This window comes from Poecilia reticulata, chromosome 15 (genome assembly GCF_904066995.2).
Source record: "Poecilia reticulata chromosome 15, P_reticulata-male-v2, whole genome shotgun sequence".
In the NCBI taxonomy this organism is placed as follows: Eukaryota; Metazoa; Chordata; class Actinopteri; order Cyprinodontiformes; family Poeciliidae; genus Poecilia; species Poecilia reticulata.
This window is the reverse complement of record NC_088844.1, coordinates 23,019,148-23,046,119: the sequence shown is the minus strand read 5'-3', so window position 1 is coordinate 23,046,119 and position 26,972 is coordinate 23,019,148. Positions and strand designations below refer to the sequence as shown.

The window sequence follows — 26,972 nt, the reverse complement described above, 5'->3', positions numbered from 1 at the left end:
ACAACTGAGAAACCTTTTATTTTGTCAAATCAAAAACAGAAAATGTATAAAATTATTTATACCCCAAACAGATTACCGTCTAAAAATTATTTTTAGTTCACAATGAGACAGACAGCTCTGAAACGATAATAAACTAATGCAGAAACGTATACGACTTCAAGGAAGAGTTGTAAAGTAAGAAAGTAACATGTATACTTACGTACATTTTTCAAGTATCTGTACTTTACTTGATTTATCTTACTGACGTCTTTTTTACTTTTACTCCCTACATTTTAAGAGAAATATCTCTACTTTCTACTCCTTACATTTTCACATATGGCTTTACTTCCAGGACGAAAAAAAATGACGCAGTCATATCAAATCGGAAAAAAGACCAGATTTATAGTTGATGCGTTGAACCGGGCGCGCCGGATGTTGATATTGTTATGAACGTTGACACTGTGTTATTACAAACACGTTTTATGGTTCCAAGATTTGCAGACTTGCAATCAAATTCATAATTCGTGTAAGGTTGTTTCCAATGTTTATCTTCGAAGCTTAACGTTGTCCGCAATGTTAAACTTTATCCACTAATATTTATCTTTATGGATCGTTATGCATTGAGTGTTATCCTGGCTGTTTAATGCCATCCGGGATTTTTAACTTTATCTCCAATAACATTGTGGGGTTTTTGTTCATTCCACTTTTTTAAAAATTAAAATAGGACGTCAATTACACACATGCTGTTCTCAGTAATCAATGTGAAGATTTGTTGGCATTTCATTAATTAGCACATTTTTAAAATATGATTATTCTGTTCTAACAAAAGGAGTAATCTAAATAAACCTAATTTATTTAGTAAAATATTGGTTGTAGGCTAATGCATTTGTCAAAATTTGCAGTTAGCTATATATTATTGTGTTATCCATGAGTTGAATGCTTTGCATATTGATGCATTCCAGTCGGACTTCCAGGACTTACATTGAGCTTTGTTGAAGCTGAAATAAAATACAAATTGTATATCTCCATTACTTTTTAAGTATTGGAAAATAAAGCTACTTTGAATAGATTTATAGAATAAACGAGTATTACTGATTCATTTCGGTTTAACTTTGGAGACACGTGTCTCTAAAATGCATTTGTCCGTCAACCCTTGAAGGCAGCGCTGAGGGCGGAGCTTGTTTTCCTACGTGACGGTGGGCTGGGTCAGTGACTAACAGTACACACGTAGCTACGACACGCAACACAGCGATATCAACAGCTAGCCCGTTGAAATGCCTCGCGGAGACCTCGACCCACCCCTCAATACTCGTCCGTGGGAGCACATTGTTGTCTTACTTCATTGGTAGGACCGCGTGGAGACGGAATGAGTCCGGTAAAATGCCGACTTTTTGAGTTTTATTCCCCCGCTTCGCTCGGCGCAGCGAGGCAGAAGCAGCGGGTCTTTTTCCAAAGTTGACGGTTAGCTGCAGGGCGCGTGTGAAGGATCGGACTTAAAGGAGCAGTACACCCCGCTGCAGCCTCCCAACATGGAGAAGCAGCAGAGCGATCTGGACCGCGACAGACAGGTCTGTGAACTTTGTGGAAGAATGGAGAACCTTTTAAAGTGCGGTCGGTGCCGGAGTTCCTTCTACTGCAGCAAAGAGCACCAGAAGCAGGACTGGAAGAAACACAAGCTGATTTGTAAGGAGGCGGACAAGCCGAAACAGAATCCTGAGGACGGTCCGTCGGCGGGGGACAGCAGGAAACAACGAGAAAAGATAAGCACGGAGCAGGGGGATTCTGCAACCCCCTGCACAGGGGTACCACCAACTCCAAGCACAGAAGCACCTGCTGACGAGGATGGACCAGGAGAACTGGGGTCTAACACCCCCACCACGCCTAACGGCCAGACCAGCCTCTCCCCTCAGAAACTCGCAACGGAGTGCATCGTCCCCTGCATGAACAAGCACGGCATCTGCGTGGTGGACAACTTCCTAGGAGTAGACACCGGACAGGGCATTTTGGAGAACGTCAAGTCTCTGTACAAGACGGGCAGGTTCACAGACGGCCAGCTGGTGAGCCAGAAGAGCGACTCCACTAAAGACATCCGAGGGGACAAAATCACGTGGATAGACGGGACAGAGTCTAACTGCGAGAAGATCAGCTTCCTAATGAGTCGGATGGACGATTTAATCAGACACTGTAATGGCAAACTGGGGAACTACACTATAAATGGAAGGACAAAAGTAAGTATGACAGCAGGTACACACACACACACACATCGTCATCATTAATTGAATCAGAAACATTCATGCAGTCATCAGGGTCTGTTGTGTTTCACTTAAAATGCATCATCCCTGACTTAGATGTACACTAATCATTCTGGTTTATTCATAATGTACTTATAACTCAAAACTGGCTCTCTAGATTCTAAACTAAACATTAAGTCTGGTTAAATATTATGTTATCAGTCAAGTCAATACAGTTCTTATCTGTTTACTGCCAAATTATATCAATCAGTCCCTGCATTTTCTTGCAGCTGCGTCAGCCTTAATATGTCAGATTATAGTCCATGCTCTAAACAGCAAGTAATAAAAAAGTCACATTTACCGTCATAAATAAGTGCAAATATTGCAAATATTTCCAAATTAGTTCCACAAATACTTTGATTTTTATTGCAAAAAATTACAAAAACAATTGTAAAAATTTCAGAGGCACTGAAAAGATGCTCAACATTTTTTAATTTTAATAATTCAGTTATATTTTTAACAGTTTAACAGGTTTTATCAATACATTCTGGCACAACCGGGCCTTTAAGAGCATTTATGATCTTGATTTGGCTCAAAACGAAAATGAGTTTGACACCCTTGTTATAAAGAGTTAAATGAAACAGAATCAACATTGTGTTGCACCAATCAGGTTTTCTTTTGGCTATTACTAATTTCCTACTCTTTTATTTTTGTTCATTTTTATTTCTCTTAAGGAACATACGATAAAAAAGTAAGGGTGCACTGATTGTAGTTTTCTGACTGATCGCTGATTACCGATCTTTAATAAGCCCGACCTGCTGATACTGAGTTTTGTTCTTTGAAATGTGGTTCAACATAGCAGTGGTTGATTTATCTTTTTTTCTCCATGTTTTCTTGATTTAAATGAATAGATGAGGGACAAATTGATTTACTGGTACATCTTCATGTCATTTTGTTTACTGATTGAGTCTTCAACAGGTGAATGGTTGATGCGGTAATCAAAAGGGAAAATTCAGTTGCACCCATCAAGCTTTTCTTGGTTGACTGTGGCTTTTGGTTTTATTTGTCAATTATGAAATAGCAGGCAGTTGACTTTATGTAGCAATTTTCACAGCAATTTTGCTGAATACAGAAAAAAATAAATATCAATAGTCTTGTTTTAAGTGCATCAAAGTATTTGCTCTTGATTTATGTGTTTATAATAAAAAATAGAGGGGAGTTGTTCATTTTTAAAGCATTTTGATGAGTTGGAAGGAATCTGATTTTTTAATATTCAACCTGCCAATTGGTTATGTTGGCTGATTTCAATCTGTGGCAAATTGATTGATGCATTTCTTTGAATTTTGACCTGCAAGCTTGTTTTTTATTTTCTTTCTGAAGGTGCTATCCAACACTTAAAAGAAAGAAATGCGATTGATTTCTTTATGGATCGAATAGTTTTGAGTCTAAACAAAAAAAAAAAAAAAGAAATTACAGGATTGCCCTCATTTAAAGGTGTTTGCATATGTTGTTAGTCACTGTGGTGTCTCCACTCTCTGTTTTTTCTCTCTTTCTGCAGGTGTAGGGGGAGACTTTTAGGATGTTTTCTTGCATTCTCTATAATTTTTTTCTATCCAATATTCTTATCTCCCTTTATTCTAAATGTTTTATCTCTTTCTCCATTTTTTCTGACTCCTTGCCCATTGCACTTGAAATAAACTAAAAAAAAATTTAATACCAAGTGGATCACTGTAACAACTTGTAAAAATTTGATTTTTTTATTTATACATCAAAACATATATTTTAAGTGTTTAAATGTTTTGCTTTTTTTTCTTCCTTTTTTTTACTAAACTAAACAAAATTGCATCCAGACGCATCCGGTTGATTGATGCTCTAATTTAGATAAGTCGTTCGTAATGCAACTTTACTTTTTTAGTTTGGTCAGGTTAAAGATCTAAAGATGCAATTTAAAGAATCTCTATGCAGTTTAGAGTAATTTATTCCTGATTTGATGTCAGTGGGAGAGATTTGTAACGTTTCCCCAAAAACTAAAAAAACATGCAGGTAACTAAAAATAAGTATTTTAAGGGTGTATGTTTTTATTGGATGAGACGCTAAAGCTCAAAAAGATGCAAAAAGAGTCATGGATGTACGCTACTAGTGTTGTTATAATATATGGTACAGCCTAAATGTAGAAAATAGACATAAAATGTAAAAATTTAAGTGCGGAAAAATCTGAAATAGTGCTCTAATTAAAGGTGTTACTATTTAGAAAACTGTAGCCTGATTTTGGTTAAAGCAGTGAATAAATTACAGGAATGTTGCTCTATATTTGACTGACCCAGTCCAACACAGGCAAGGTGTCCCGCTGTTCAAATGAACAACAACCAGATAAGTGGTCAGACGGAGCCGTCCCACAAAGAGAGGAACGTTTCAGTTGTCAAAGTTCAAAGTGCACTGACCAGGTTGTGTTTCTTTCTCTGAGGCTGTTTCTAAGAAAACAACGTAAGATTTCCTGTGGTTCCGATCAGGCCGAAGCAAAGCTGGTTTGGCGTCTTCTTGGTTGTCGGGTTGCATATTACCTGCAGCGCTTTTTTTAACCAGATCTGGTCACTTTGACCTCTTCGCTTGAGACTAAACCCGGGAGGAACAGAGCAGCTCCTGGCCTTTTCCTCTTCCACCTCTCACAGGGAAACTCTGCATGTGCGAGTTGAACTCTTCATTTGAGAAGTGAGAAAAAGCTGACGACAGTCTAAAACAGTGTTTCTCAACCTTTTTCGGGTCAGCGCCCCCCTAGCCTTTATCCAGGTCCCTCACCGCCCCCCACCAAAGAATTTGTAGACTACTTGCACTGACAATTATTTTATTATTTAATGTTATTATCATTATTGTAGATGTTTTGATTCGACGCACGATTATGTTTTCCGGACACCTCAGCGCGCGTAACGCTCCTTCACCTCGCGCACATAACGGGGTAAATGTAGCGAGTTTTGCCCTAAACGTATCGGCGTCTGGAGGAGGGGGTTGGGGGGGAGGCGAGCGTATGTTTCTACGGTCCTTCGTGGGGGGGTGGCGCCGATTTATGTTTTCGCATCCTCATGAATAATGTGTAGTTGCGCCCCTGCCCATGGCACTTCAACAATATTATTTTACCTTTTATCTGGAAATAGTGTCTGTTTATTCTTGCCATACAGTCTCTGTATTAATTATTGCTCTAAAGGTCTTGCCATACCAGTTTATTCCTCTGTATTTACTTTAGTTTCTTAGTTTATTCTTGCATTTTGTTTTTCATTCATTTCCATTTAGTTTTCTTTGATTAATATTATCCTCTCTTGTTTTAATGCTATGTCCACTCTAGTTTCTTTCCTGTTGCTAGATTTATTTTATCGTTTATTGACCATCAGTAATCTTCACTCATCACCTGCTGCGCCTCCTAATCATCATGTGTTTCACATCATGTGTTGATTCTTCACTGTTCAGCTTCGGATTCTCCGTTTTTATGCCATAATTCACATCTAGTTCGTCGCTCCTTTTTATGTCCCGCTTCTCCTGTTTCAGAGTTTTGCGCAATGTGCTCAGCGTTTTTTTTTTTTTTTTTTACCCCCTAAGGTTTAGGGCGGTCAGGAAACGTATCGATGGGGAAAAGGCAGACTGACATAAACCTTTTAAAACAACGGAAACAATGACTGATTATTGAAATTTAAAAGTGCTGTGTTGTTCTATCACCCCCATTTCATACCGGACCACTTACAGCGCCGTTGTTAACGCTATAAAATGAACGCTCTCTATCGTGGTGTCACTCATGGAGGGATTTCTTTATTTCTTTATTTAAATGGGTTCATTTTTCAGAGGGATACAAAGTGAGGGCATCGTAATTTTAGTAATTACATGTTTGATTTTCTGTTGTCCTTCCATGGAAGCGGGCAGCTTTCAATTGGAAATAAAACACTTTTTAATATAAATTGCTGCTTTGACATGATCACAGAACTGCCTAAACATATGTAGCCTACATAAATACCAGACAAAGTGAATCACAGCAGCGTCCTCAGCCGTTGTAACGCTGAACTGATGCGGAGCGGAGCTGCGCCATGAAGCTACAAACACTGAATAGAAGAAGAGCTGCCATCGATACCGTTGCAGTCAAGCATGATTTAATGTTACACAATACAGTTTTACCAAGTTGCTCAAAGTCTAAACTGGTATTGTTGTGGATATAAGGTGTAAAGTTTACCTTCGCCAAACGCCCCAAAGGCATCCCAGCGCCCCCCTTTTGTAAAAATGTCCGCCAGCGCCCCCTGCTGTCCTCTGAACGCCCCCTGGGGGGCGGTACCGCCCACGTTGAGAACCGCTAGTCTAATACATTAAATTATTGTTATATATACCTTTCCCAGATACTTTCTACTTTATTTTTGTCTGTAAAGGAAAGAAAACCTGAAGGACACTCAGACAGAAGCCATCTTTGCTTCTGAGCTTGAGTTTTTCCTGATTTATTTTTTTTTTTTTAAAGATTTCTAAATTTAAGAAATAAAACGTAAAACTTTCAGACAGAAATGTGATTCTTTGTGTGTCTAGTAAGGAGGTCCTGAAGTGCAGCAAATCACTAAACACAACTATAAATTGAAAACCACAATATATTCAAGAAACACAAGAGATTTGATTCCGATTTTTATACTCATGATAAAACATAGAAATGATTTTCAAAGTTTTAAAGACAGTTTATCTCTGATACTGACCAAATATATGTAAACGATTGAATTCAAGGAAAGTTGCAAGAAACATTTTGTGGCATTTAGCAAATATAAATAATTTTGGTAATTCTAGCTAACTTAAAAAAAGAATTTTGATCTGATTTAACTTCAGACAGTGAAGGGAATTACATTTTTTTCTCCCTATACCAACTGTATTGAAACCACATGCAGTTGGTTTCAACTGTATGTGGCTGACAAGCAAAAACAATATTTATTTAAAACAATCCAATCATTTTCCATAATGTATCATATTCATATGTTTTTATTTAAACAAAAATAGGTTTCTGGACCAAATTGTGCAACTTAAGTTACGGGTATTGGGTTAGCTTAGCTGCCTGACATTAAATAAATAAAAAAAATTATTCAAAATATAAATTTACAAAAATTAAGCAGACTTCAGTTTAACATATTGCACTGCGTTTTGACTGAAAATAAAATACAGACTTTACAGTTATAGTGCATGTAAATCTCTAAAACTTTGCCTTAAAACAAAGCTACAGACTTTGTTCTTATACAAAGTGCATTTACATTAAAATATGAACAATCATAAGACAGCTATGTGGTGGCCAAGTGGACATGTAATGCGATATGCTGTACAATTTAAAACTCATTTTCAGTTGAAATTTTTTTTTTAGCATTTTTAATCATTTCAGAATTCCCAGGACTAGGAATTGTGATATGTTTTAGATATTATTATATATTATTTAGTTTGATCCCCTCTAGCTGGAATCATCATTCCAGGTTGTGCTTTACTTCCTCACTGTTTTGGCAAATATTCGGCTTGGACTATGACCGGCAAAAAAACGGCATGACTTGCACAAATTATGAGTCATGACTATCAGTGACTCAAAAGAACACGAAACAATGTCAGCACATTTCAGATTGGAAGAGACGGGAGGAAAAGATTTTGCCCAAATATATACTGTATTTAATGCCATTGTGTTTGGTTCCGTTTCTCACTTGATAACATTCCACAGACGTTTCCCTGCATGTTGGCCGCTTTCTGTGTCCATTATGATATTATTAGGAAGTTTAAAGATTTTATAAACAACATGTTTGTTGTGCATATAGAATGTTGACCTTCCTCCATGTTGAAGTGAGAACGGCTTCTCTGAAATGTGCAAGCATGGGCCGATTCCTGGCAGAAATGGTGACTCAAGTTTCAGACTCTAACTGGAGCGGCACTGAAGCCACAAAAACAAAGACTTAAGGCACGTTTCCACTATGAGTTCCTGAATGTTTGTTTTTTTTCCTCCAGTAATTATCCTCCCGGAACCATTTTATCGACCTGGATTATTATGTGCATTTCAACTGGATTGCTGAAACCTGGGCAGTTTATGTAGACGACATTCTTCTACAGGAGCTCGAATCTGAGGAAACATTTTCGTCCATGGCATAAAATTAGCTCAGAATGTGATTGAAAACAGTGAAATCAAACCAATACAGCATTTATCTCATATTGTTTCACAAAGTTTCCTCCAGAAAACTTTTTAAACCCGGTGGTTGGGGCGCTCAGCAGTCATTCATCCAGCGGCCCGTCGTGTTTTTGAGTTAAGAAATGTTTAAAGTTGACATAACGTTTGAAAATATCACTTCATAATTATGAATGTGCAAGATTAATATCTGAACACCAACTATAAAGTGGTAAAAATTGCACACATTTAAAAAAACTTAAATAAATAAGCAATGCCAAGCCTGGTGGTGGCACAAGTAAAGCCTGGTGGCCCGCCATGCTTATAATACACTGGGAGAACCCATGGTTTCATAGCGGTTAGGGTCTTGGGCTGCATCTGTAAAGCAAATGTATTGGTGGAGTGGATTTTAAATGTAGCGTACCAGATTGGAAAACAAATCTCATGATCCAGTAACTTGGTTTTAAAGCAGTTAAAATATGAAACTGAAATGAAAATTGGGAATAGAAATTATTTTGTGTACCCACCATTCTTGGAATTGTTGATTTATCTTGATTTTTTTATTTTTTATTTCCTTTTTTTAAAGGCTTTATAGTTGATGTTTAGGCATTAATCTTCTAGTCTTCCAATAATGCATAGCTATCAAGTGATATTTTCAAATTTGTTGTCAACTTTAGACATTTTTTAACTCAAAAACACGGCTGGCAGCTGGATGACTGCCCTAGCTCCAGTGCATCTTTATTTATGGGTTTTAAGGCATAAATCAAGGTGTAATTTATCAGCAGCATAGTGACTCAAAGCGGAGCGACTTCAGGACAGCTTTGCAAATGTTCTTTGCCAAACTGCAAATTGTACTTTTAAGACTCTCCAATTGACTCTAGTTAACAAGTACAAATCTGTCTAGCATGCGTTTTTGCAGGAATTTTCCTGGACTTTTCTTACGCAGTAGTTTACAAAGGCACTACAGTGATCATGTTTTATTTGGCAGAAACCTATTTAATCCAAACTGAAGCAGAAGGTGACCTCTGACTCCCCTAACAGCCTTACTGAAAGACGCATCCTGAAGTAATGCATCCATTACCATGTCTGCAACATAAAAGCATGTGGAGTAGCGTTAGCATCTGGGTTGTTTCAGCACAGATATCTGCTTATCTGCTGCTAAAAATACAGTTAGCATGAAAATCAAGAATTTTGTGAAAGCTTAATTACCGGTAGTTATTATAAATGAATACACCAAGACTTGCAATAATAATATTCTAATGTCTTGAACCTTTCCAAAATTTGTTACATGCATCCACAAAATGTTTTATTGGGATTTTATGCGACGGGTAAATACAAATAAGTGCATATTTATGAAATGAAATAGAAAAGCTACATGACTTTCTTAGATATGTTTTTTTTAATTCAGAAACCATGTATCCAGTTCTTTTCACCTCACAATTATGAGTTATTTTGTAAAAACCCAGTAAAATACATTGAATTTTGTGGTTGTGATGTAATGATAAATGGAAACACTTGAGGATAACTATAGCAATGAACTGCAGCATCTTTTTTTTCTTTTTTTCTCGCAGAAGAATTGACACATAATGAATGAGTCATCGGATCAATGATCTGAAAAAAGGAATCAAATCCTCCAAGATGTTTTTTTCATTTACTCTTCCCTAATTGTAATGACAAGAAAATATGCCGTTTGACCCAATGACTACTTCTGGTATGTTGGCATGTTGCACAACAGAGCTTATTTTCCGTGAAGTCTTAAAGATAATACTAGGAAAGTGAGACACTTCTAGACACAATCCTTGCCCTCATGTCTGAGTTGTGGGTCGAAGGTGACTGCGTGTTTATTTTTGTCATTTTAAATGTGACAGACGAGGCGTGGAAGTGCGTTTTCATACGGAAGTTGACCGTTGACCTAAATCCTGAAGCTGTAGAGGGTATGGAGAGGGAAGGAAGTCTTGTAATGGCACTCGACTCCCACCGGAGCCAGCCGTACATTATGCTAAAGCTTTCCTTCCGCTTGGAGCACCTTGCGTGCCACTTTTTTTCCTGCTTATTGTTTTACCCATAAATCAGAGGGATCAGTCTGAGCATCCTTAATTGCATTCGAAGTTAAATATTAGTTTGTGGTGAATTAAAGCAGAGCAGGTTTATGCATTCAGGATTAATTAATTGTTGGGATTAATTAATTGGTTGTTGCACCTTCAGAGGTGTCTGTTTTTTGTTATTGGCCCCCTTGTTGCTGAGGACAGAGCAATAGAAGCATGATGAAACTTTTTTTACTGCAGCACATTAAGATGTAAAGTATTCATATCCCTTAAACTTTTTCAAATTTTGCTTGCGTTACAAACAGAAGCTTGATTTTTATTTTTATTTTTTTTTGGGGGGGGGGTTATGTGATAGACTTAACACAAAGTAGTACATCATTTCCCCCAGTGTATTACAAGCCTGGCAGGCCACCAGGCTTTACTTGTGCCCCCACCAGGCTAAGCATTGCCTCTTTTTTAAGCTTTTTTAAAATGTTTGCATTTTTTACGAGATTATAGTTTTTGCTCAGGTGTTAATCTTCCGATCTTTTAATAACACATAATTTTCAAGTGATATTTTCAAATTTCCTGTCAACTTAAAAAAAAAAAATTATCTCTAAAACACGACGGGCCGCTGGAGGAATGACTGCCCTAGCACCCAACCACCGGGCTTAGCAGGTTTTCTGGGGGAAACTTTGTACATAATTATTAAGTGACAGGAAAAGGATGCTTTTAAGCATTTCTTTTTAAATAAACATCGGAAACTAGTGGTGTGCATTTTGTATTCAGTCACCTCTGTTGTGATATCCATAAATAACATGCAACACCAACATCCACCTTGGGAATTTCCCTTATTACTAAGTGTTAAAAATGAGGTTAGGGATGATATTGTGGGGACGATGCATGGTACGTTAATATAAGTAGTTAATATGAATATTGCAGTTCATGCAGTTCTCTAAAGTATTGATATTGCATACAGGCAAAATCTGATAGACATAAATCTTGAATAAATTGTCCAGCCTTACTGCAAACCTACCAAATTGTGCCAATCTACCTAGACTGACATCTGGTCAAGTATAAAATACGTAACTTTTTGGCCTACATACAAAAAAAAGACTGTGTGGCATAATACTAACACTGCATATCAGCCATGAACACACTGTGCCTATGATGAGACATGGTGGCAGCACCATCATGCTCTGTGGATACTTGTCCAAAGCAGGATAAAGTTTTTTAATACGTTCCAAGTGCTTATTGCTGAAAATATTTTCCGTATTTGCCATTCGCTTCTTTAGAGATAACAGCTATTTTTTAATTAGTCAAGCTGTCTCCTTTTACATGGTCTGTAATCAGTCATTTAGTATTTGCGTTTCCATTACAAATGTCTGAAAAACTGCGTTGGAAAATACAATTTCACAGTTGCAACATTTCCATTAAATAAGAAACGGTTAAAAGCTCACTTGAATAAATTTGTTCACACGATGTCATGAAAAGAACACACCACTGCACGATGCTCCAACTACTTCCTGCTGTCTTCTTCGTGGTTTGCACCAGTGGCAACATCTGGCTGTTGATCATTTAACTCGTTTGATGCAAAAAAAAAGTTTTCATTGCAGTTTTGCTAAATATACCAATTTTGATACAGTCAATAAACCATCTAATCATAGCGTAATCACTTTTTTAAATCAAAAAAGTTTTTTGTTTTGATATGTCAAGTTGTGCAGTTGTATGGTCAATAGAAACGCAACTGGTGTAGCCTTAATAAGGATGATGACTGATGTTTTAGTTTCCAAGGAGAGTCATAATCAGAGAAGGAGTCAGGAGGCTGTTGGTAACTCTGGAGGAGGTACAGAGTTTCAAATCTTTGGTTTTGTCAAGAGGGTTTGGCTGTTAGTTGTGTGTACAGTGCAAATCTGGCTTTTAGGAAAATGTGACAACAAAGAAAACACTGTTGGGAAAACAAAACTCATACTCAAAGGGACTCAGCAGATGTGGAGTAAATTGATTTGTTCTAATGAAACCAAAACTGTGAAACATGATTGTGGCAGCATCATGCTGTGGAGGAATGATTTTCTTCAGAAAATGGAGAGAAGCTGGTCTTATATATTCTCACTACACCTATAACACTTTCTAGATTAAACAAGAAGCAGAGTGGAAACACGGTTTGTTTGTTTGTTAGATTGGGTTTATACCACATAATGATTTTATGTGGTATCTTAATAAGATAAGCTGATTAAGATAATCAGCTTATCTTAACTTTTGTGAGTTTGGTAAATTAATGACTTGCTTTTAGAGCATATTTCTACTGCAGTATTTCAAAAGTAATGCCAATATATGTCCTCCTATTGTTCAAACCCAACTGTAAACACTACATGGGTAAAGTAGGTAATTTCTTTAAACGGGGATTTCCTTTAAGGCGACACCGTCACATGAAACAGCAAGGTCTTCCAGCCTGTGACCTGAACCGTCTTCATTCCCACACTCCTCCCTGCTGCAAGGTCTCAATCCTAACTGTTTGTGCTCCGTGTTTGGATAAGCATCTCTGCTGTGAAGTGAGCAGATCCCTTTTAGCTTTTCCATTTCGCCACACCCCGGTCCATGGCTCACATCAGTGGATGCAGGGCGTTGAACTGATACCGCTCTGGCGATCGGGTTGTCCTCAGGAGTGATCGGGTCAGTTGTGTTTGGATGTTGGTTTGTTAATGAGTTAAAACAAATGTGAGTCCGTAAAGTTATTCCCCAATTGATTCTGCTCGGCTAAAATTAAAAAAACTTTGGTTACATTAACAGAAAACATTTGCTGTCCAGTTTTAAGTTTAATAGACAGATTAGCATTTGGAGAAAGTAATTTTAGAGAGGCATTAATTTAAATGGCTGTGTTGATGCACCATAATAATTATAAAAGAACCTTCTCTATTAAATAAACATTTAAATTTATCACAAGTAATCAGGTTGGAGGTATTCACTTTACCTCCTAGACCGAGTTTATGTACAGAAATATATAATTGGTTTAATCCGGTAATATACAATGACTCAAATTCAACAACGCACATTTCAGTTTGGTCACAGCAAAAAATGGTAATTAAGTTCATTTGACAGTTTTTATATTTGACATTGAGTCACTAACTTTGGAACGAACTCTAGGTTGAAATTGATTTGCACAATCAACTTTGGAAAATTTTGTTTTTTTGTTAAAAAACACTTTGACTCTTATAAATAGTTTTATATGGCTCAGGGCCATTTCACCAACTACCTGCATTGCATGATTTAATATTTCTTCTCAGCCTACTTAAATATGTCACCCTTTGAAGTGCTTAACCCTTTATTGGTTTATTTGCCCATGTTTTTCTGTAGTATTTTTTCTAAAGTGTTTTTAATTTAAGTGAACTCTGGTGCGGTTCGAATGCATATGAATGCTAACTGGACCAGAGGCTGCTCCAAAAGAAGGAAGTGGTTCAAATCGCAAGGTATATTGGGTAAATGCAAGTTTAACATTAGAGGGAGAAATGAGTCGTGGATTTTTACAAACGACAACAGAGAAATCTGACGCAACTCCATTTTTGTTACATTTCATGAAAAAGGAAGTTGTCTTTTTCAGAGGTTTCCGTCCCGTTTCCTTTGCGGATTCTTGGTGCAGCACCACCATAGGCGTTAGGGCTGTAGTGATACAATAATATTACGATACGATACACGATATTCTGCTCATGATACGATGTATATTGCGATATTCAGCAAACGATACAATTCAATACACTTTTGTGATTTTCTGAAAGATTTTAGAAAGACAGTGATTTTGGTGACATTTTGTGACAGTTATAGAGTTGGATTGAATTGATTTAACTGAAAACGGATTAAAAGCACCAGCTACACAATACCTGGCTCTGGTTGGACATGGACACAGACTTAAAGTCGACAGCTGGACAAAATGAATCAAAGAAGTGGTGAGAAAACATGTTTCTTTTAATTGAAACAGTACAAATTGTAGCTTACATCCATTTGTAAAGTAAATAAAGTGCACCAAGTACCCTGCTCTGAATAGTTTGATACCTTTTTAACCTTGACACTTAACATCTGAAGGAATCACTCTAAGCCTGATGACCGAATCACTCTCCTGGTGAAGCAAGCGGTGAGTGAGCAAGGTGACAGTTGGATGTTAAAATACTTGCGGATGAATATCGATTTTTTTCTAGGAAAGAAAATATCGATATATATCGCAAAATCGATATTATTACACAGCCCTAATAGGCGTGGAGGTGAAAAGCAAACCATAGCAGTTGGATATGTAACAAATGTTACAACTTCAGTTCCCAATCAAACCGAGTCGACTGAACTATTGGGTGTAAAATGCCCTAAAAAGTCGGGTAGTTAAAAAGGAGAAATGAGCCGTTTACTTTCTGATCTGTATCATGTAAACTGCATTATTACTTTCACTATTTCTTTTTGATGATTGCTGATCATGTTTGCACCGAGTTGACATGGCTTCATGGCGGTCTTTGCCTCCGCTCTGGCCTCATTGAAGGCCCCTCGGAGCTTGGTTTGGTGACCTCTGTTCCTCCCATTCCCTGCACGTAAACACCAGTTGGCCTCTGAAGCTGTGCTTGTGGAATGTAAACAAACAACATGAGGAGCAAGGTCAGCCGCTTAATGAGGGCCGCAGTGGAACGCGGAAGAGTAAGTGGCTGAAAGAATGGGAGCGCAAGTGGATATAAAGGTCAGGGGCGGAGAGGGAATAATATCCAGCAGACAGCAAAGGTTTCAAGTTGAGATGGAGGATTGGTCTGAGCCGTCCAAGAAATTTAACATCTATAGTGACACTAATGTTTTAAATGTACCTTCCTCTATATTTTGTGCCTTTATCGAAGTTTTTGCTCCTACCTGAATGAGGATTTGATCTTAAGATGTGTCTCTTCTGTGTGCTTCAGCTTGTTAGGTTCTCATGACCAGATCAAATGAAAGGCAAACTGGAATTTAACAGCACTTCATACCAGGTTGGCATATCCACACAATAGCAGCATGTCATGTATTTTCTGTGAATAAATTAAGAACACGCATATTTTGTGTGCATTTCTATTTGTTGTTTTTTTTTTTGTGAAGATGTGAAAGTTGATCATAAAAAAATCCCAGCAAGTTCATAATAAATAGTAATACATGTTATATAGTAATCAGGGTTATCGATTAGTAAATTTTAAATTTTTTTTGAAAATTTTATTTTTGGAAATGCACTCATTGGGTTTCTGTAGTTCAGTGACGTCAGCACGTCAAAACTTTACTCTAATATTGTTGTAATTAAACAAAACTTTTTATAGCCTGGTCCAAATACTCCATCGTACAACACGGGAAGAGATAATAATTGAAATGAAAGCCGCTTTTTGAAATTTTAATTTTAAGAAAAGAAAGCGAGAAAATAAATATGTTAAGAAAAATAGCTTTTATTAATAATTAATAAGATTCTGGTAAAACCCCCAGCTAGTGCAGATAAGTGTGTTTTAAATATGAGCTTTCCCTTTAGATGCAGTGAAAGGCTGTGTCCGCCGAAGCGCGCCCTCCCTCTCCTTCTCTCTCTGTCTCTCACCTTAAGTCGGCCCACACACAGCCCTCACACACATCTGAATCCACACTTGACCCATCTCTAGCCTTGCAGCGTGAGCCCAGCAGTTGGGAGTGGGAGGGGTGACATAGCGGAGGATAAGCCAACCTTCCTCACGTTCTGCACGTAGCACAACCATTAAAATACTGCTCCCTCTGGAGGGAGGCCAGGAGTCAAAGTTTGCAGCAGTTCAATCCTCCCTGTGAGCTGGAGACCCACCCCTCTGCTTTCACTGTCTGTGCCCCTCTTTCTCTGCCCTTCTCTTTTACTCACAAAAACAAAACAAAAAAAAGCCTACTGTATTGCCTTTTACACACAGGAAGCCCTTTTGTTGGCTGTGCGTGCGCCTCACTCAGAAGTAGTTTCTTCCAAGAACCACCCCTCTTCTCCTCTCTTCTCCTCTTTTTTTTAAATGTTGGAGCAGCCACCCCCCTCCTCCTCTTTATGCTGCAGATCTGTTGTTCTCCAGCTTTGAAGGCCCTGATATCGTGCATTCCAGCGGTAACCTGCATCTCCGAAGATGTGAGCACAATGCCGACTGACGCAAGCAGCTCCGATCAGATGCGCAGCGAAATAAGATGGAGACGTGTGCACGTGTGTGATGTGAATGACTTTGCTTGTTCTCACTGGAGGGCCTCTTTAAAATCCAACTCATCCTTTCATTTTCTGCACACATTTTGCTTTTGCTTTCAAATGCTCAATACACCGATAATGTCTTTTTTTTTCTTTTTTTTTTTTACTCAAGAAGAAACAGTGAAGAGATTTACTCTGTTTATAATAATGTTGCTATGGTTTATGTTGATGCAAGGTCCTGAAAGAATGTGGCCCGACTTGCCTTTTGCCCGCCGTATCACTGTTGATGCTGCAGTGCATGAGGGCTGATCTGCTTGTGTTGGTGCACGTTTACCAGTCACCTAAGATCCACTTTCAACTCGGACACTGTTGCTGTATTTAGCCATGCACTTCCTACTACTGTCAGGGTAAACAGCAGTTTTAGCATCTCCAAACCATTCAAATTGTTGCTCCTTTAGTTTTTTGTTAATGAGATGCCAGAAAAAGTTGCAGAGCGACTGTTGGGTCTTTCCAGTTGCGAGGAAAGTTTTTCCTCGCTTAAAACCATTCTCTTCATGTCAGTTTTTAAAACTCTTAATTACTTTTAGAATTAAACTGGTCATTGCACTTTTTAAAAGTTGTTCTTATGTGACTTTATGTCTGTCCGTATGCCTGTCACAATACCACATTTTGCTGGGCGATAAATTGTCCCAGAAATGATTGGAATAATCAATAAAATTGGCATTTTTTGAGACCATTTTTTGTAAATATAATGAAAGTCTTCCCTTACTTGACACCATTTCTCCTCGTGTTAGTTTTAAAAACTATCATTGCTTTTAGCATTTGCCTCCTTGTTGCACTTTTTAAAGTTGTTTATATGTGGTTATATGTCTGTCTGAAGTCCTGCCACGATACCAAATTTTCCTGGACAATAAATTGTACCAGAAATTATTGCGATAAACAATAATATTGTCATTTTCAAGTAATATGATGATGATGATGATGCAAATTCACCCTCTCACAAACCAATAAACATTAATTTTGTTTCAACATTTTCTCAGAAATTGAGACTTCTAAGAATAATATCAAGCTCCAACTTTGAAAAATGGATGTTCATTTCAGAGATATGTACTTTATAAACTAGTAAAAATATATTTTTCTGCATCTTTTAACAACACTGTAGGAAACACATTCTTTGAAGAGGTTGCTTAGTGCTGTGAATAAAAGATGTAATGCGCTCAAAATGGTCAAAATTGCACATAAAACTATTGTTTCGATTAAAGGCAGCCATTTTGGATTATGATGTCCAGTTTATTATGGGTTATTTTGCCCATATCAAACTGCAACATTTCCATTTTTTAGTTAAAATAGAATATAAATAACCTTTCATCTTCCAACCCAGTAAAGAACACCACATCTGTATTTTAACAAAGCATGAAAAGCTTAAAATGTCCAAATCCTTTAGTATTACTGTTTTAAAAATGTCTGCCATGACGTCGGTATTTGTAAATCTTATATTCTCTGGTGATAAAATGCTTAAGAACCACTGCTCACATCCATTTGATGCAACTTTATTCACTTTTATTTTCTCCTTCATTTCCTTATGGAAGCTTTTTGTTTTTCACAGTTTAAAAATATTTAAATAAATGTATTTTATTTTCTTGTTAGTCCGGGACTGTTCAAGTTATTACTTGTGCGTTTTCGTTTTCCTGCGGGGTATTTTTGTACTTCACCAGAGCCAGGATTCAGTATGCAGTTTATTCCAAGAAATATACAAGAACTCATGGCTTTCACTGCCAACTCCCAAGCAGATAATGGAAGTCTTACTACAGCAGGAAAGGGCAAAGGGAAGTCATGCAGGATGATATCCTTGGTTTATTTTCTCAAATGTTTCAAAAGATTATTATGGGGCAGCTGGGTAAATGTGGCCCGTGCTCGTCTTTATCTTCAGGTGAAGAAAAATGAACAAAAAAAAAAAAGTAGATTTTCTTCTTTCAGACTTTGAACATGCTGACTTGAGTTTTACTCACACTTGCATACTTTTTGCCTTGACTTTCCACCTTTATGTTCATTAATTTTGAAGACAGGTGACTGCTGGTTTCCGTGGTGCTCTGTTTGTACTAATCACATTTTTCCATCACTCTCTCTTCAGGCAATGGTGGCCTGTTACCCTGGGAACGGAACAGGTTATGTGCGCCATGTGGATAACCCCAACGGCGATGGACGCTGTGTCACATGCATATATTACCTTAATAGAGATTGGAATGCCAAGGTATGAGAAAACGCTCCATCAGGGTTTTTTCTAGAGAGTTCGCAAAGTGTTTTGTTTATATACTTGTAGAATAATGTCAGAATTTTAATATTCTATAATTAAAACAAGACGGAAGATGTTTATTTTTGAAGAATGCAAAATCCCTAAAAAAAAAAAAAAAATGGCACCTTTAATCCAAGATGGCAAATTTCCTGTGTGGTTTGCAAATAAGAGGTTCTGATGGGTTTGATGTGTGCTTGGATAAAAAGCAGGGTTTAGTTTGAAATCTTCTAGAGACTAATATTTGTTTGTTTTCCCTAAATATTCACATTAATGTGTTTAAAGAGTAGATTTGTATTGTTTTCTGGAAATTTTGGTGCAGATTGAGCTAAATATGTTTTTACTTTATAAAATCACACTCTTCTCGATGAAATTAGTTTGGCTACACTTTAATTCATCCTGTATAACCACACCAGCCATCTAAACTCATCTTAAAATGCCTCAGTCAAGTCGAGAACAAAAAATAGGGTTGAAACAATTAATAATAATCAATTATTTAAAATAATCATCTAATTTAGTTATTTAATTGCTGATTAGAATATATGGGTTTAAAAAACACAGATTGCTGAAAAAACCCCATTCAGAGCAGCAATTAGGTTAAAACTACATTTTGTACTCAAGACAAAAACACCTTTCTCTACAAATAGTAAAACTAAATAAAGGTCGGCTATGTTACTTCATTCTAGAAAATAAAATGTCTATTTTATAATTTAAAAAATATTTGCATCTTTTAATGTATTTTTAATATTTCATAAAACATTAAGTGGTTAAGTGAAAATCTGTAGAAAATTCCAGGATTTTTTTATCCCGATTAATCATCTACTAAAATAACTGTTATTTGCAGCCGTATAAAGATGCATACTATTCTTTTATTTCTTAATATTGCAACTAAAAGATGTGATAATGACGAAAGAAGGTGTTTAGGATGCCTGAAAGTGAATTTGTCCATGGGAACGTTCTTCAGATTTAGGAGGTCAGAGCAAATTTATCGACTCCTAAGCAGGTGGAAGTCCTGCCTACGAATCATTGTGAATCATTCAGTCGCCGTGGTAACCAGTTGTTGATGCATGGGACTGATCTTCCACTAACATTCAGAACGGTACCAGGTGAAAGGGATTTGGCGTAAACCCACTGTCTGATGAAGAGACTTCAGCCACCAGCCTGCTAGTGTGTCCAGGCTGATGAGCGTTGCCATGGATACGGGCAAAAACAAAGAAACAGAAAACAGCGATGCAATCAGTGAGGAGTTGCTTCAGACCAGCTCTGCTCTGTCCACGAATATAGAGTGACATCAAAACATACTCAAGATGAAAGCTCAGTTTATTGATATGTTTATTGATATTCTGAGTGTTTCCCAATACAGTGGAAGAAAATACTGATCGGTTGTTGCAAGAATTGGGATCGACTCCAAACAGATGCACAGGAATATGTCATCGTTGGTCGGGATTTAGCCAGATTAGTGGAAAAATAATAAATAAATATTTACTGATGTAATAGATTGTATGCTTTTGGCTTAAAGAGTCTTGGAAATATTTTATTGTTCTTCATAATACCATGCAACGTGTCAAAAGACGTAAAAATGTTGCAGCCATGAAACGTCTGTCCTTTTCAGCCATAAATGTTTAACAGACAGATAATATTTTAGCATATTTTCAAAGATAAAGGTCTCTACCAGTACTGTTTGACCGTAATCCAGATTAGTTTCAACATGGCCGGTTTAGGAATTTTAAATATGTATCAAATATCCAAGGTTTCCCCCAGAAAACTTGCTGAGCCCAGTGGTTGGGGCGCTTAGCAGTCATCCATTCAGCAGCCAGTGGTGTTTTTGAGTTAAAAATGTTTAAAATTGACAGGAAATTTGAAAATATCACTTTGTAATTAATGGGTTATTGGAAGATTAACACCTCAACACCAATGATAAAGTCTTAAAATGCAAACATTAAGAAAAAACTTAAATAAATAAGCAATGCTTAGCCTGGTGGGGCCGCAAGTAAAACCTGGTGGCCCGCCAGGCTTATGATATACTGGGAGGAACCCAGAATATTTATTCTTGGGTGTAATAGTTCACATACCTTTGTTAAATTATCAACAGTAGTTTCCAATCTGCATGACTCATGCACACAAATCAGTTTCCTGATCTCTTTATAAGCCTGACCTTTAACCCAAAACAGCTTTTTGACTTTGGACGATAGTTTTTACCATCGCTGGTCGTATATTCATAAATTTTCTTAATATAAGCTCCTTATTCAACGCTACTTTTATGATTAGCCTGCAAGTTGTTGTGTTTTTGTTTTTTTGTCCAGGCTAACTTATTTTAACCCAACTTTACTTCTTTTGTTTTGACTTTGTGGTTGTGAGTTTCACATAGCTTTCCTTCTGGATGCATCAGCATTCTGTTTTGACCTATGCACTTTTAAACAGCAAACAAGTGATGTGGCCTGTTTTGGGGTCAAATCACTAAATGTAAAAGTAGCTAACGGATGCCTGCAAGTCACATTTTTAAAATCATTTTTCTCTGTCTAAATTGGTCAAGAAAAACTGGGTTTGACTGTTTTTCTTTTTCTGGTCATACTTGCAGAAGTTACAGTGTGGATTGTGTTAACTAAATCAGTTTGTTACATGATATCTGCGGTGTTCATGCAGCTCATCCTCTGACTTTTAGATGAACTTTGCTCTAGATCACAGATGGTTACATGAATAACTGCAGTCTGGTTTCTTGTCGGCTGCTTATTAGCCAAGACCACGTTTGTTGAGCAGCTTGATTCTGTGCAACAAACTTGTTTTTTGTCCAGTATTATAAATTATCATTTATAAAGCACATTTAAAAACGGAAGTTTGCCAAAAGTGCTGCACAAAAACAAGACCAATCAAGGAATGGACATAAAAAGTTAAAAACGCTCTCAAGATAGTAACACGAATTTAACTCGCACTGGACCAAACTGCATTAAAAAATGTTTTTAAAAGAAACATTTGAGAAAAACAAGCTGAGATTTAACTTGGACTATTCTGTGCCTCTACCAAACCCATTTTCAGCCAAAACAAAATATTTATAATGAGTGGGAAAGTAATTTTTTAATCAATACAGAGTGCTAATTCCTCATAATTTAATATAAAATAATTTATACTATATTTGCCCATTCTTTTTTTGAAACATTGTCAAAGGTCAGTCAAATTGGATTGAGAGAGTCTGGGAATCTCTTACCAAAGATTCCCAGTTGTATTTAGCTGTGGGCTTTGACTAGGCTACTCTAACACATGGATATGCTTTAATTTAAATTATCCTAATGAAGCTCTGACTGAATATTTCGAGTCATTGTCCTGCTGGAAGGATGAACTTCTTCCCCAGTCTCAGGTCTTTATTGGAGACGTCTGAAGGTTTTTGGTTTCACTGGATTTTCTTAAGGGGTGTCAGAGTAAAAGCTTCTAAATCCAAATGCTGTCCTCAGTTTCAGATGTTATTAGCTGTATGATTTTCCGGACTATCCCAAACTTTCCCAGTAGAAAATGTAGAGTTTTTCTTTTGTTTGTTGTCGTACGGAAATGTTAGCTTGGTTCTGGTTCTGTACATTTACGCTCACATGATTAACCGCCGGTAAAGCGGTGAATAAAGGCCCTGTTTTTCAGAATGAGCCCTGATTTACTGTAAACCTTGATGCAAAAGATAAACAGCTCTACTGGTTTCTACAACGGCGGCACGTGACTTCCTCTTGTGAAAACTTCTCTCAGATGTCATGAGGGTGTCAGGATTTTACTTCTCTGGCAGATTTTACCGTGTTGCTATCACCAAACATCTCAGCTTTTATCTGATTGCAAGTATTAGCTTAGAGAAGATAGATGTATTATTTTGAAAAGGAACAAGAAAAATATCTGTGCACATGATGGCAATTATCCTGCATGACCTTTATCCCACACAAGTTACGTGCAGGTCAAACAGGTGTTAAACTTTGGTTTTCTTTTTTTTTTTTTTTTTTTTTTTTTTTGAGATTCCAGCGTCGCTGATTAATTCACTGTAGTCACACCACCGGTATTCCCCCTATTCAACGCGCTTCAAATGGGAATAACATTAAATGCCCACCGAAGGGTGTGAGTGCTTTCAGCACGTAAGGTTTGCGTGTGAAGAGAGGGTCCTATCATATCAGCAAAGTGAGAATTTAAGCAGCCGGCTTGCAGCAATCTGCTTTTTCACTCTCCAGGTCCTTTATCCAGCCAGAGCAGTTTTCCTGTGGGTTATTCTTCCTATCCCTCCACAGGAAAGCTGTCCCCTGCTGCGGCTTCCTATCCTGGGCTTTTCTCCGAGCCTCGCGTTGCTCTGCCTTAAACGTTCTCGCTCCTCTTTGATCTGGTTTAGATGGCTGACTGTCCGTTAATAACCTCCTACAGGTACAAGTAGGTTAAAAAAATTATCGTCAAAGTTAGTTTCTGTTATTTACTTCCAAAAGTGAACTCATTACATCCAGAGACTCATAAATTCCTGGTTTATTTGTTAATAATTGTCTCTTAGAGAAAATGAAAACGGTTATGTTTCCAAAAACGGAAAAGAAAACCCACTTTTTCTTCATGGGAAAAAAAGCTGAGTGGAGAGATTTTCAGCATCATCACTGAAACCTGAGCGACAAAATGGTCATTGCAAGAAGAAGCTCGGGAAAAGTTGAGTGGAAGGAAAAACTGGCAGAAAACTGTTGACGGAGATAACTTACGATTGTATTAGAAATCCATTATTTCTTTTTATTTCATAAATTTATTTTTATTTTACTATTTATTTATTTAGTATTTATCATTGTTATTGATAATATAGTAATAATCATTATCAAGTTGAGTGAAAGGGAAACGCGTCACAGTTCGAATTGCTTTTTGTCCAATGTGGATGTTCTACAGTAACTTGTGATTTAGGGAGCCATGTTGATGTTTTATTCCAAGCTGTGTCTAATGTTGATGCTCCTCTGCTCTCAGGAACATGGCGGCCTGCTGCGAATCTTCCCTGAAGGAAAGGCCCAGTTTGCTGATATAGAGCCAAAATTTGACCGGCTGCTCCTCTTCTGGTCAGACAGGCGAAACCCCCATGAAGTCCAGCCCGCTTTCTCTACAAGGTCTGCCTGAGACTGCACTCTATGTTCAGTGGCTTTAATGTTGTGGCTCACCTCGTTTCCTCCCCGTCTCTCTGCAGGTATGCCATCACCGTCTGGTATTTTGATGCAGACGAGCGAGCCAGAGCTAAAGAAAAGTACTTAACAGGTAGGATTCACTACTTTTTGGCTCCTATTGCTTCATTGTTTTCCTGGACTTACCTCTGATGGCTCCTCTTCTTGTGTGCAGGTGCAGGAGAAAAGGGAGTAAAAGTCGAACTCAACAAATCATCGGATCTCAGCTAGTAGGACGACTGCAAACTTCCATTAAGTGCTCTATCCTAAGAAAGTGGCTTAAAGAGATCATGTGTCCGACGGAAAAATCTTAATTTACTTTAAAAAACAAAATAGGAGTACAGAAATAAAATCTACATTACACTTAATCTGGACAGTGAATGTCATAACATTGTACTGAAAGGGATTGTATGCTTTTTTTTTCTTATTAACAGAGTATGCATCTACAGTGCAGCTGAGCTGACTAAAAACAAAAAAAGCTTTAGATCCTCATAATTTGTTGATTTCTTAAAGGTACAGTGTTTTGCTTTTCATGTTATTTTCCTCGCATCAAGGGGTTTCATAGAAAAGCTTCATCATGCATGTAAGTTTCCAGTAAATTCAGGAATCATGGACATTAAAAAAAAAAAAAAACTAATCTTTGCCAGAACTGCTTTGGTTTTAAATCTGCAGCTTCAGGTTTTAATGGCCTTGTTTTTCTGTCTCGCTCAGTAACATGAACTGTTTGGAGCTTCAGCGTGTTACGCAGAGACTTACATAAACATCATCACATAGTGGGATGCAGTGAGACCTGCTTTGATCTGCTCAGTACAAAGTAGAGTGCGCCCTCTGCAGGACACTTGTGTACACCACCTTTATGTTTGTGCCAATTTTGTTTTTGTTTTTATTTTGGACCTGTGGATGAAAATAAATCGCTGCTGCCGTGGCCGAATCTCTTCAGGTCTCAACTAGGCATGAGCCGGCGTGAGATTCACACGAAGTGATAGAGGCGGCTGAAAATAGCACCGCTTCTCTGTAACAAAACAAAAATAGAGTTGTTTTAAAAATAATAGCAATGTGTTTGTTTTCATACATGGAAATTAATCTGGAGATTTCTTTAAACGGCTACTCTTAAAAACAGAAAATGCTTGAAGATTTAGCTTTCCAATGAGCTGCTGAGCTAATATTTAGCTATGAGTTAATCATAGCTAAATCACCTGTGGACAAGATGATTGGACTACATTACATGATTTGTTTAAATTCAAAGTTGCAGTATGTAACTTATATAAAAAATGTTAAAACTTTCTCCATGTTTGGACAGTATAATATGAGATGGATAATATGTGATAAGATGATGTGATTACTACAAAAGCAATCCCTAAAAATTAGACACCAAAAAGTGAAAGTAAAAATGAAAGTATAAGAAACAAGAATGGTCAGAATCTATATAGATTTTTTATTTTATTTTATTTTTTATTTGAACAAACGATATCTGGTTAATTAGGTGTGGTATTTACTCTTAATCGGCTGTTTCTCTAAAAATATATTTTTTAAAAACGCTACATTAATGGGAGGTGCAGAAAGCTGCATTTGTATGTTTTTATTATTGTAAACAAGAGAGAGTAGTTACCCTTTTCAGCCAGCTGATCTGCAGTGCTCAGAAGCAAGTGGTAGTCCACCATTATGTGCTTCAGATGGAGAAAGCACTAGTCACTCCCAAATGTTTCTGCATACTGATGGTCAGCCACAGGTGAGGGAGGGGCAGTGATACCTTACATTTCTCTCTGACATCAAGGATGTTTTGAGTTTTAATTAGCTATTTTTAAAGGGGCAGTATTATGTTAAGACTTTTTGAGTTTTACGTCATGTTATAATGTGTTTCTCCAATAAAAAACATGCCTGGAGTGTTGCCTTGATTCTTTCATGCATGTTGGAGAAATCCTTTAATCTCCATGGCAACCATTCAGCTGTACAAAACGCCTGGGCGGACCTAGCCCCGCCTTCGGGGCACAGGTCCTCCTCCACTCAGCTCCTTCAGACTATCCAGCAGCAGTTAGCAAACACCCGGTGTAACTTCATCTTCTGAGCTCATTATATGAGCTACTTCAGTTTAAAAAAACTTTATTAATGGGTTAATGGAGGAGCCATGTTGTGATGATGTCCTGAAGGTGGCGTGTCAGAGCATTTTTTAAAGAGACAGAGGCCCAATTCCAAGGCCCTACATTTCATCCAAGTCATGTTTGACATACAGCTCTAAAAAAAATTGATAGACCGCTTCAAAATTATCAGTTTCTCTGCTTTTACTTTTTATAGGTATATGTTTGAGTAAAATGAACATTGATCTTTTATTCTATGACATGTCTCTGAAATTCCAAGCAAAAATTTAGTATTTACTTGCAGAAAATGATGAAAAACATGCAGTGATTCCAGACCTCGAATAACGCAAAGAAAACAAGTTCATGTTAATTTAGAAACAATACTAATGTTTTAACTTAGGAAGAGTTCAGAAATCATTATTATTGGAATAACCAGGAGGTTTTCAATGGGGTTCAGTGCAGTGGGCTCTTCATTTTTACCAGGGCTGTAGATGCAGCATTTTTATAAGAACTGGAGGTCACGCAGTTACATAATTGTGGTATAAAACGGCACCATGTGCCTGGAAAACACATAATGCTGCCCCTTTAAGGTTTGTGCACGATGCCCGTGCCTCGTCTCAGACTGACTGGCTGGATGACAAAATGTGTTTTTGTTGGATATGACGTCAAGGCTGGAAGGTAGTCTAAAAAAAAGCTAAATATGCCTCATTAAAACTAAACTAAACAAAAAAAACAGAAGACACTTGAGAGTTTGCACCTTATCAATAAGGAATTTAGAGCCTGGATGTAGTGAAGAAATAACATCTTTGTGTTTTACTTTCTCGGCTGTTTTGGGTTTCAGCTGGTATGCGTTGGTTGCAGCTTTAGTTCCTCTGCCGTGTTTCATCTGACATCAGGCAGAAACTCAAACTACAGCTTACCTACATGTCTTCAGTC

The 26,972-nt window shown here is 37.4% G+C and overlaps 1 protein-coding gene and 1 long non-coding RNA gene across 2 annotated transcripts; both read left to right on the top strand.

Annotated features, from left to right (window-relative positions):
* Positions 1-1,181: 1,181 nt before the first annotated feature.
* egln1a (egl-9 family hypoxia-inducible factor 1a) lies at positions 1,182-25,844 on the top strand. Its single transcript, XM_008430241.3, has 5 exons — positions 1,182-2,207; positions 18,665-18,784; positions 23,774-23,910; positions 23,988-24,055; positions 24,137-25,844. The coding sequence occupies exons 1-5, from the start codon at positions 1,509-1,511 to the stop codon at positions 24,190-24,192; spliced, it is 1,080 nt and encodes a 359-aa protein (XP_008428463.1). The 5' UTR covers positions 1,182-1,508; the 3' UTR covers positions 24,193-25,844.
* LOC145555023 (uncharacterized) lies at positions 12,619-18,657 on the top strand. Its single transcript, XR_014091074.1, has 3 exons — positions 12,619-15,201; positions 15,296-15,361; positions 16,414-18,657. It is a non-coding gene; the product is annotated as an uncharacterized LOC145555023 (long non-coding RNA).
* Positions 25,845-26,972: the final 1,128 nt, after the last annotated feature.